General features: G+C 36.8%; 1 protein-coding gene across 1 annotated transcript in view; it reads right to left on the reverse strand.

The window, feature by feature from the left end:
• LOC111055316 (protein hsr-9) overlaps positions 1 to 12,597 on the reverse strand; it is a 41,172-nt gene that overhangs the window by 24,751 nt on the left and 3,824 nt on the right. The window contains exons 3-4 of the mRNA XM_039429399.1: positions 1,717 to 1,790; positions 673 to 804 (exon numbers count right to left, since the gene is read on the reverse strand). Coding sequence (XP_039285333.1) covers positions 673 to 804; positions 1,717 to 1,790 — 206 coding nt within the window. The remainder of the gene's footprint in view (positions 1 to 672; positions 805 to 1,716; positions 1,791 to 12,597) is intronic.

Below are 12,597 nucleotides of genomic sequence, written 5' to 3' on the forward strand. Positions count from 1 at the left end.
GAGAACTGCGGTGTCATCTGCAAAGAAGACTATTTTCGATGGGACATTGATGCTCAAATCGTCAATCATAATAAGAAAGAGCAATGGACCCAGGACCGAGCACTGAGGTACTCCACACTTGACAGACAAAGTACCCGAGCTTTTACCATCCACACATACAATACAATATTTTACCGAATTGGCTCTATATAAAAATTAACATTTAGAATCACCGTTGAAGTTGACAAAATGCCAAGAAGATGGATCTCTTTATCTACCGGATAATACTACCTGTTAAGGCTTATAATAGTCTTTAAATAGTAAAACAATAGCCTGAAATTCACCAGCTTTTCAGTTTTGGTTCAAGATAATAAAAAAATATATAATTCAATAATGATCAACCAATTACAAATTACAATAGTGAAAAGTAAATTCGTATGGTTTTTTGTTGTGGAGTCCCTTGCGGAAAGGTCTCAACTCACCAAAATATATAGGCTAATTTAAGCCGTAAATAGACCTTACGACTGTCATACTTCAGCAGGGACACGTGTCCATCCTATAACACGGGAATGACCTGGCTAAAAACTGTTCATATTTGGGTTTGAATCCGGGACGTCTAGACTGTTACGCAAGCATTATATTCACTACACCACGATACAATAGTAACGAATAATTAAATAAGACGTTCTTTACCTTGGATGGTGATTCATCTTCAGAGTCGTCTTCTTCTCTCTCTTCTTTTTCTTCTTCTGCTTCCTTTTGATCCTCCTTGAAACCTTTTTTCGATGATCGGGGTCCTGATTTTCGATTAGTTTTGCTGGGAGTCTGTGAAAATTAGTTAAAACCAGTTAAATCCAACTATAAGATAGTTGAATGAGAAGCATTGATCTAAATGAAGATGATTGATAAAGAATTGTACATAGTTCAATAACTTCTTGAATGTTATTGTAAAAACTAAAAAATAATTCGAGATACAATACTCGACCACTAAGTACAAATCACTTTATAATAAGATTAATCAATTTATAAGATAAGATTGAAGATAATAAGTAAGCAGAAGACGATTTGATCATAACTACAATATTCTCATAGATAAAATACCCACAAATCTTTTAGCACATAAATAAATGAAAACTTCTTTATTCTAAGTAAATCGATGACTGAATGAAATCTACATTTTTTCAAAATAACTTTTTAATCTGGAGATTAAATAAGGTAATTTACCCCCAAAACTGTCGGCAACGTACAAAAAACTGTTTATGGAGAACGTAATATAATAAATACGAAACCCATAATTTTTTACTTTCTCATCTGTGGTTTATTTTAGTTTAATTTTTGTAGTCTAGGATGTTGAAAATAAATGAGAGAGCTCCTTATTAAGTTTCAATGTTACAAAATGTTAGAATCAGAATATAATTATTTATTTCTGAAAACTTTTTATGTGTAATGCTACTGAATATATGCTACTAATAATGCTACTTTCTTAAAAACTCAACTAACTGCCAGCGAACAGACTAATTGTCTATGCTGGCAATGCCATTAAAATCATGAAAAATGTTTGAGAATTTGGTTTTTGTTTTTATATTTTATAACATTATTTCTGTTTATATTTCTTTATATTATATTTAGATTATTTTTGTATTATTTCATAAAATGGAAAATAAATTGAATTGAATCCAATAACAATCTACCAATCGGATAGTAATAGTAACGAGCAATTAAATAGTACATTTTCACCTTGGTTAATGGTTCATCTTCAGAGTCGACCTCTACTTCCTCTTCTTTTCCTTCCTTGACATCACCTATTCCAACTGCTGTATTTCATTGCTGTTACACTTGCAATTGCAAGTAACTGCTCGTCTCGAATGAACGCGGGAAACACGGCAATATTGACTTGTACTGAGTGATAGAATTGTTACTGCTAGAGTTGTTGACGTGAAATTGTGCTTACCGTCTCGATAAAAGATAAGAGCTAGTGTACGGCTGTCTATTAGATTTCAGAATTCGAGTGTTATCGCTTATCGCTTCAGATAAGGGCTCCCCGTAGAGCTTTGGAATTCTTTCTTTCGCCGGTTTCTGGCGTCTTGCGTTTCCTTGGCAACGAAGCAGTGTTTGCTTGATTGCTTCCACTGAGCAGCGGTTCGAAGGCAGTTGCACACAGGCGCCAGTTTTGAAAACTACTTTTGAAAACAACTATTTGCGGGTCTACGTTTAATTATTATCTGAATCTGTTTTGACAACTGTGAGAGTCTACTGATCTTATTACCCCCTGTAACTTAAATTTCTTTTCCTTTCCTATATTCCTTTTCTCTTCAGGAGCTTCCATATTTCCCTGCTTTGACCGCTCTCTTGGCACTTTCACTTCCTTTCTATTTCTCCTTTACTCTGGTAATGAAATATTTGGTCATCACTGAATAGTTGTTTGATTATACCGTTAAATATATATATATTTTTTCCTCTCAAGTAGCATCACCTCGTCAAAATTATGGAAGAAATTATACTGGGGCTAACAAACAAAGGAAACCAAAAGATTTCTTATAAAGGATATTCATTCAGAAAATGTAATGTCAAGTCTTCTGGGCAAATTGTATGGCGCTGCCTGAGCAAGTCATGTAAAGTGACACTAGTTACTGACGATCTGGTGAAAGATATCATTGAGATTAAGAATGATCATTCACATCCTTCTCTCACAAACACAGAAGTGGATTCAATTGGTTTGTGTTCAACACCGACAAACACTTCTATCTCAGTTATGGACCGTTTTTGTAATAATGAAGATAGTCTCGTTGATGGGGATACTCAAACTATTCCTCATGAATTGATAACTGAAAATGAAATGCTGAGAAGAGAGATTGCTACTTTGCGTGAACAATGGGATGCTGCTATAAATAGATCTATAGCTAATGATCTACGAATTCTAGAGCTTACGGATAGGGAAATGGTTGATTTCAGTGCTCAGTGCACTCCTACAGAATCCAATATCTGTCAATCCTGTAATGGTGTATTAGGCAGGACTTCATCTGTCTGCAGTGCAAGCACTCAGACGGAAAAATTGATAATAGAAGAGGGTTATCAGTGCACTGACACTCTTGGCTCTACTCAGAAACAAGATGGCGCTACGCAGACTAGTGTGGAAAATGGTGAAATTATTCCTCATGTGCTTCCTTATGGTCTGGACAAAAGTCATCTTGACCTCCTACTTGAAGAGAATGTGAGTCTCATGGACCAAATAATATCTATAGGCAGTGAGATAGAGAAGGCAAGGAAAATTCAATCTCAAATGGAAGATCTTACTGTTGCTTTCAACACATCAAGAAGTGAACATTTGAGCTCTTGTGATTCGCCTACAAACGTAGATATTAATGTTAGAATATGGGCTGATAGTCATGGGAGAGGAATAAACGATGCTCTTGACAAATTACTTCCTTCAAATTATAAATCTACCACCCACATTGCACCAGGTGCTCCAATGGAGATTGTTATCGAGAATATGCTCTGCAAACGTGAAATTGAGAGTACTAAATCAAGTGACTATGTAGTTTTGATAGGAGGCACAAATAGTTTCAGTGCTGATGGAAATACAGAGGATCTCTTGAAAAACTTTACAGAACGTCTTGTGAAAGTGATAGAGGCATACAAGCATACTAACTTTATTCTCACTACTGTTCCATATAGATACGATCTTCGAGAGAATTCGATAGAAAACATCAGAATCAATCGTATCAATAGAGTCATCAGAAATATACCTAAGTTCTATCAAGGGGGATCTGTGAAGATTGTTAGTGTTTGGGCATATGAAAGATCACTACATACAGGTCATGGCTTGCACCTTAACAAAAGAGGAAAACGTAGATTAGCATGGGATATTTATAAAAAGGTAGTTGAGAAGTCATTTGGAAAAGTATTCAGGAAGCATGAAAGAGAACTGAGACCCGAAATACTAGTGGAAAGTGGATGCAACCCATCAAAGGAGATATCAGTTAGGACAATGGAGAGATCTTTTTTAGGAAGCTCTCATCGTATAGAAGCTCATGCCTTGAGTATATCAGCGTAGAAGATGAACAACATCCATCATTTGATCGCCATCACAACTCTGGGCTGGTGGACTCTAACCCAAATGCAGCAGGAGTGAAGCCCCCAGCCGCTGGTGTGAAGGTTGAACCTGCTACGGATTGTACACCATCATTATTACCTAGTATTATTAGTCGTAGGGACACTGTAAATAAATTAAAAATAATACATCAAAACATAGATGGTATATTCAACAAGATAAATCAGTTGGATTTTTTGATCGATGATGAAAAGCCTGATATTCTTATAATTACAGAGCATGGATTGAAAGATTATGAAATTAGTTGTATAACGTTCAGTAGAATGTCTTTCTTTTGTAGTTATTGTAGATCAGGTATGAGAAAGGGAGGTGTTGCTATTTTTGTGAATGACAATTTGCTCAATTGCCTTGGGGACAAATTATCAGTTTTAGATTTAAGTGATAACTGTTTAATGGGAACCATTGAAATGTGTGGTATGAAGTTGTGTCTTGGAAGGGAAGTATTTTTTGTATGTGGTGTGTATCGCCCTCCTAATGGAGATATTGACTTGTTTTTTGATAAATTCTCATGCTGTATTGAAACAATTACGGAGAGATTAGGCAACAAAATTATATTAGCTGGTGATTACAATATAAATGTTATGTCAACTTCACCTGAGCATAGAAATTTATCTCTTATGCTGGATCAATATGACTTGCGTTATACCATAACTGAGCCAACAAGAATAAGGCCCAACTCGTGTACTGCGATAGATAATATAATAACAAATATTGAAGATGAACTTTGTGAGTCATCCGTATTACACACATTACTGTCAGACCACTCTGCAATAGTTTTCCTGATTAATTCATTTCCAAATTACAATAATTGTCATAATAAAGAGTCTTCTGGTATCAATTATAATTGTTCTGAATCAAATTTAGTTAATTTAAAAGCTGCTCTTATTAGAGAAGAATGGTCCTCTGTGTATGAAAAGAGGGATGTTAATGAACAGTTCAAGTCATTTCATAATACCCTCCTTTATCATCTTGGTGTTCAGTGTCCGGTGATAAAGAAGAAGAAAAAAGTAGAAAATGATAAAAATAATAGAAATATCAGAAACAAGGTAAATTGGCTTACTCCTGAGGTTGAACAGATAAAAGCACTTCTAGACATAACTAAGAATAGGATTGATCAGGGAGCTGCTATTGATGATGATCTTCTAAAAAGAGTTAAGCAGATATATCACAGTAAGATCATAGAGGCCAAGAGACAGTACTATGGTAATATAATCAAAGATTCTTCAAACAAATCTAAAACAAGCTGGAATATAATTAATAATTTTAGAGGCAAAAATAAGGTGGCTGAGCATGATATTATTCTTGAAGAAAATGGCATAAAAATTAAAGAATCTAAAGCTGTAGCTGAGACTTTAAATAGGTATTTTATTTCCATGGCTCCTGAGATGCAAACCAGTCAATCTTCTATTGAATTTGCACAGCACAACAATATACCACATAATTTTGTTCTCTTTCCTACAAATAAAAAAGAAATTTTAAAAGTTATCAAGGGTTTGAAATTGAAGAATAGTGTAGGTTATGATAATATTCCAATGAAGGTGATAAAAAGCTGTAGTGATGAATTAGTTGAGCCACTTGTTTTCATTTTGAACTGTATTTTTCAGTCTGGAGTTTTCCCGGACGCCCTCAAGATAGCCAAAGTCATAGCCATTTTCAAAAAAGGACATAGAGCTAGCAAAACAAATTATAGGCCCATATCTGTATTACCTGTTCTCTCAAAAATTTTTGAAAAAATTATTCATAATAGAATTTTAAACTATCTGGAAAAATTTAAACTTTTGAGTGAATGTCAGAATGGTTTTGTAAAGGGCAAATCAACAACTACAGCTGCAATAAAATTTATTGGAAATGTTATAGAAGAGATTGATAAAGGCAACTATGCAATGGGGGTACTACTTGATTTGTCTAAGGCTTTTGATAGCGTAAATGTCAATATTCTCTTGAAAAAGCTTTTTTCGCTGGGTGTGAGGGGTGTTGCTGGCAAATTGATTAAATCATATATGTCCAATAGGATGCAATACGTTAGTGTATGCAATGGAGGATATAGAGCGAGCTCTGATAGATTGAATATAAGCACTGGAGTCCCTCAAGGATCCATACTTGGACCTCTTCTGTTTGTTCTCTATATTAATGATTTGCAGCTCTCAATTCCCAGAATCTCGGATATCACACTTTATGCTGATGATACTTCCTTGTTATTTCATAGCAAAAATATTGTTGACCTTGAGATCACATCAAACTTATTCACAAATCAAGTTGTGCAGTTTTTTAATGAATGCGCCCTCTCTGTGAATCCAAGTAAAAGCCTGGCAATTCAATTTGATTTAAAGAAGACACATCCTTTTGAACCAGCTATTTTTATAAATGACAGCATTGTAGAAAATGCTAATGTAGTTAATTTGTTAGGTTTAACTGTTGATGACAAATTGTCATGGAATGAGCATGTGGATAGGGTGGTGGGTAAAATTAGTAAGGGACTCTTTGTCTTAAGATATATTGTAAAGTATGTACCATTTAACGTAGCAAAATCTGTATACTTTTCTCTGATTTACACTCATCTTGTCTATTGTATTGAGCTTTGGGGAAGTACATCTATTGGAAACACTCAAAAAATTTTCATTTTACAGAAGCGTGCAGTACGGTATTTGGCTAAGCTTGATTACAATCACCCCTGTAGAGATGCCTTCATAGATTTAAAAATTCTAACTTTACCATGTATTTACATCTACAGAGTTGTTCTTTTTATTGCTAATAACTTAGACTCATTCAAAACTAATTCTGATATGCATGGCTATAATACACGAGGTAGTGGCAATCCATGTATTGTTCAGCATAGATTGAAGTTTTCCGACAAAGACCCTCGAACCTATGGTCTGAGACTATTAAATAAGCTACCTAGATCTCTGTCCATGTCATCTGCAACTTTTAAAAAAGATCTGTATACTTTTCTTGCGGAGAAAGCATATTATAGTGTGGAAGAGTTCCTCACTGATAGATAAATATTGTTTATTTCATGTCTGTAGTATTTAATACACGTGGTTGGATTGCTGGCTGTGACATGCTTATTCATATGACATTCTTTAGGCTATTTTGAATTATTCTGACGATATATGTTAAGTTTTTGTGATATCTTTTTATAGATTTTGTGTATTGTTTTACAATACATCTTTGTTATTTTTTCTTCGCTGCTCTATTTGAGGATAAATTATTTTTCAATCATTTAATTTGTAATTTTTCAGTTGTTTATTTACCCCTGTGGGTAGGGGGACTGATTCGAACAAGATGGACTCAGTATACAATATAATGCCTAGAATACTCCCACAGTATCCCTGCTTGTTATCGTAAAAGGCAACTAAAAGGGAACCCTTCCAGAGCCATTCTCCCATCATCCTTCTCCTTCTTCAAACTCTGGTATACTCTTTTCTCCTAGACAGGCAATTTTTCCGGTGACTTAGCTTTGTGCCTCTCTCTTTAAGTGCGTAACTGGAGGATGGCCATCCTCATGGTTGCTCACTTTCCTTTTCTATACATTTTTCTGCCCCTCTGTGCAAATTCTCTCAGTATCTCTAAATCTTTCTTCTGGTTTCTTGTTTTCTCATCTTTCTTCATTGCAAAGATGCAATTAAAGCATAGGCGGGATTTGGTATTGGTTGAAAATTGGCAGAAGTCGATCATCATCTTTTGGAAGAATTTGAGTGATTAGTCACAATTTAGCAAGCTGTTCGCATAAACAACATTGGTTTATATTCTCTGAAACAAAATGAGCAGCAATCAGGTGCCGAACGCCGTTAAGCGACCTCCCGGCAGGAACAGCAAACATTGGAATTGGAAGAAATATCTCAGATACAGCAAAGTTAACCTACCAAAAGGCACTTTTCAGAGCCAGGACACCCAACTCAATGTTGGCAGTATTTTGAAAATTTTACAACTGAATGTTGAAGGTATTACCAAATCCAAGATAGAAAGTCTTTTGAAGCTCACAGAGGAACACAAAATTGGCATTGTTGCTCTCCAGGAAACACATGTGGACATGATTCATCAGAGCATACTGGTGATTTCGGGATTTACTCTTATTGAGATAAAATTCCATCCCAAACACTGCTTTGCCAGTTATATTAGATCCGACATTGCACAAACCACTGCACCTGTACAGATTGATTATGAAAGCTGTATTGCATGTAGGATAGGAGGTTACACAATTAATAATGTATAAAAGCCAACATCACGTACATGGCCAGTGGATGTTCTTCCGGACTCTTGTGCGATTTATACTGGGGACTTTAATACCATACACACTCGGTGGGATTACTCATCAATGGATGGGGCAGGTGAGCGACTGCATACATGGACAGGTGCCAATAAACTACACCTGATCTATTATGCAAAACTTTTAGATCTGGATGATGGAGCACTGAGACTAGTCCAAACCACTGCTATGTGTCAACCAGTAGGGACAATAAAATGCCTGTTTGTTGTGAGCGCATGTCCTACGTGATTTTCTACACTCTCAGCACCGACCATCTGTCATCAGCATTGGGCTCACCATTCCTATAATGGGTGACTACCCAGTGAGTCGCTGAAACCTTAGGAGAGCAGACTGTGGTAGGTTTGAAAATTATATTGAGGATAACATCACTTGCATCCCACCCACTGTAGACAACTACAAGAGATTTGTGGATCTCCTTCTTGCGGCAACAAAAAGTCCATACCCACGGGATTTACTAATAACTATAACCCATGCTGGACAGATAAATGTGAATGTCTGTTGGAGGGAGCTCAGAGTGGGGACCACCAGGCTGCATAGGTATTAAAAGACAATAGCAAACCCATAATAACAACTAGGGACGCCAAAAGAGAAGTCAGAACTCAGAGGGAGGTCATTGCTGATTGCACTAATTATTCCAACTTTTTGGTGGCTGTGGAGGAGAGTGAGGTTATCTCTGCCATCAACTATATCCAGAACAACAAAGCTCCTGGAATTGATGGTATCCTTCCTGAATTTGTGAGAAATCTGGAGATAAAGGAATAAAGTGGCTCTCAGTCCTCTATTCGGATGTTATAAAGAGTTGCAGGCTGCCTCCAGAGTGGAAGGTTTCAAAGATAATTGCGATTCTGGAGCCAGAAAAGCAGCCTGACAGTCCATAAAGCTATCGGCCCATTTCCCTTCTATGCATGTGCCTGAAGCTTCTGGAGAGGATCATTCTGATACGCATTTCTCCCAAACCTGGGTACCTGCCCAGGGAGCAGGCTGGCTTCCGCAAGAGAAGGAGCTGCTCTGACCAGGTTCTAGCACTTACCACCCGCATTGAAAGAGGTTTTCAGAATAAAAAAAATTGCATAGTTGCCTGTAAAGTTGGTATACGGGCGAAAGTTTTACGTGACAACGACTTTGAGTGGTAAAATAATTTTAATGTGAATATTCATTCCTATAGTAGGAAGAAGGATGAAATAATAGTAACAATTTAAAACATTTATTTATACAAAGAATTATATTTAAAACATTAATTTATACAAAGAATCTTGCACTGAATTTCATATTAACAAAATTTTATTTTTACCTTCACACATCCTCAACAAAATCACTCTGTCTCTCTCGCTCTTAGGCGGGCTAACTGTGCTCGATTCAATTCTTTACATAGCAAGTCGCGCTCATTTTTTCAAGTTAAACAAATTATTATTGGCTGAGAAACGATTTATACTACTTTTGTGATTGAAAACTACCACAACATTGTGATTACTATAACATAACCTATTCACTTATACCTATTATACTTACACTTATACCTATTCACTTATACTTATTTGTATAAGTATTTATTTATATAACTTATTTGTATAACACTAAGTAGTGGCGCAGTGATAGGTATGCAGTCCCTATAAAGTTGAGGAATTTTTTGAGAAGATAGCCTCTACATGATTTGCCAATATAGTATGGTCACTGCTAGTGTTCTATTTATGTAATAGTTGGTTTGCCTTGGGTTGGGGTATGACAGTGGGTTTATAAGTGATCCACACTCATGGTCTTTTTTTTCTTTCTTTTTCCCATTTTGAATAATTAAATGACATTTCACACATCACTAGAGCCTAGCTCTGCTTTTGTGATTTTTACGTGAAGAATTGAATAAAATAAAAAATAAATAAAATAGTCGCAGGAGATTGCTCCGTTTCACTCTCTCTCCAGGTGAATGCCTTCCGGTTGCTGTTGCGTTGCTCGCCACTGCTCCTATTCGTGCTCTTTCCAGACGACCGTGAACCGAAACGAACGCTCTCACTCGCTCTCATTGTGAGCGCATAACGTGGGAACGTAACGCAGTTTCTTGAAGTGTCACCCGGCAAACCAATTTATAAGACGTTGTCACGTCAAAAAGAAGACTACAGAAGTGTTCATTGACCTAACAGCCGCATTTGACACTGTTTGGAAGTCAGGGTTGTTGCTGAAACTGGGAAGAATATTCAAATGTGTAGGACTTGTGAATCTATTTTGACATCTATTTTTGTGTTACTATTTGACAGCCTCCTATCAAACCGATGCTACAGAGTGCACCTGGGGGAGCAGATCAGCAAGAAGTAGTTCTTAATAATGGTGTACCACAAGGCTCAGTCCCCTCACCAGTCCTATTCAATATCTATACATAACACATCCAAACTAACAAAAGTAAAATGTTTATGTATGCAGATGATATTGCTATTGCAGCACAAGGTTCGAGCATAGCAGAGACAGAGAGCATTCTTCAGGGGGCTAAATCCTGATAAAACTAATATCAACTTATTTCACCTGAATAGCCAACAGGCAAGAGTTGCTCCTGTGGTGAATTTTTGTCAGGAGAGGATCCCAGAAAGCCAACATCCCACATACTTGGGAATAACTCTGGATAGGTCTCTCACCATGAACATTTGGATAAGCTGAGGAAAACATTGACATCCAGAGTAAACCTCTTTCAAAGACTGGCTGGGTCTTCATGGGGAAGCAGAGTTAGCACTTTGAGAACTACAGCTGTGGCTTTAGTGTACAGTGCTGCAGAGTATGGGGCCCCAGTCTGGATGGGAAGCAGTCACACTCACTTGATTGATGCTGCCCTGAATAGTGCTATGCGTACAATTACTGGCTGTTTGATGCAGAGACTGAGTGGCTTCCAGTGCAACATCCCTCCACCAGGTCTAAGAAGGCACGAAATTTCTGTCAGAGCAATACATGAAGACTTACTTCTGCACTCACCAGCCCCTCTGAGACTAGGGTCCAGAAAACCGGCTTGGCTCTTCCCCCTATGCCCTGAACATCATCAAACAATCAACCAACAGTGGCCAGCAGCCTGGCATTTGTCATCAGTGAGAAATAAAGTAATAGGCTAGTCACTGATCCCACAATGCTTGCAAATGGCTTTGATCGACCTCGGCACCTCTGGGTACGGCTGAATAGCTTCAGGACCAGGTGTCAGAGAAATATGCACAGGTGGGTCTTTGCAGATTCTCCTCTCTGTGAGTGTGAGGTTCAGACGATGAACCACATCCTGGAGTCATGCCCACTAACTAAATTCCATGGAGGTCTGCAACAATTAAATTTCATAGAAATATGCACAGGTGGGTCTTAACAGATTCTCCTCTCTGTGAGAGTGAGGTTCAGACGATGAACCACATCCCGGAGTCATGCTCACTAACTAAATTCCATGGAGGTCTGCAACAATTAAATTTAGCTCTTGACTATGCCATTCTCTGGCTTGATAATCTTGTTTTGCAAACGTAGTACGCGGTATTTTAGCTTACTGAATTTTTTTTCTATTTTTGTTAAATGTATTAGCCTATACATAAATACTACATCCTTGTATTTTGCTGCTCGCACCATACGCATATATAGTTGTTTATTTATTGTTTATTTTATGGTAGAAGCCTTTTGCTGATGATAAAAAGTGTATGTGCATGATAAACATGCATGTAATACCGTTAGTGGCCAGTCTAAGATTGGTTTAGAACTAGCTGTTGGTGAGAAATAGCTAATCGAAGTACAACACCAAACTAATGCAAAATCGACCAACCTCACTTAACTAGCCTAACCTAACCTACACTATCGTAGCCTATCTTAATTACAGTCCGCTCCTGTAGTTACTAGACTACAATACCGTGCTACCCGTTTAAAAACATCGAACGTTTTTTAAAACTTTCTAGGATTGTTCCAAAGACCTAACCTAATCTAACTAAACAAATCAATTGTGACAGCCTTAACTAAACGCCTAAATAATAGGGTTTTCCTACAAACTTTGTTGTTTGTCAAAATTGCATAATACTGTATTAGCCTAATATATTTTACAATAGGGGTTTAATAACTTGAAAATGCGTTTCAATCACAAAATAAAAGTTTACTCATTTAAAACTGGAAATCAAAAAATTATTTTTACATGTTTTAAAAATATGGAGTCTTACCTCAACTTTCAACTTTTTTGACTTCTTGCATTACAGTAGCCTACATTTCTCGTCAAATTTACATAAGATATTTCTAATTTAGTGTACCAACC

This window comes from Nilaparvata lugens, chromosome 5, assembly GCF_014356525.2.
Source record: "Nilaparvata lugens isolate BPH chromosome 5, ASM1435652v1, whole genome shotgun sequence".
In the NCBI taxonomy this organism is placed as follows: domain Eukaryota; kingdom Metazoa; phylum Arthropoda; class Insecta; order Hemiptera; family Delphacidae; genus Nilaparvata; species Nilaparvata lugens.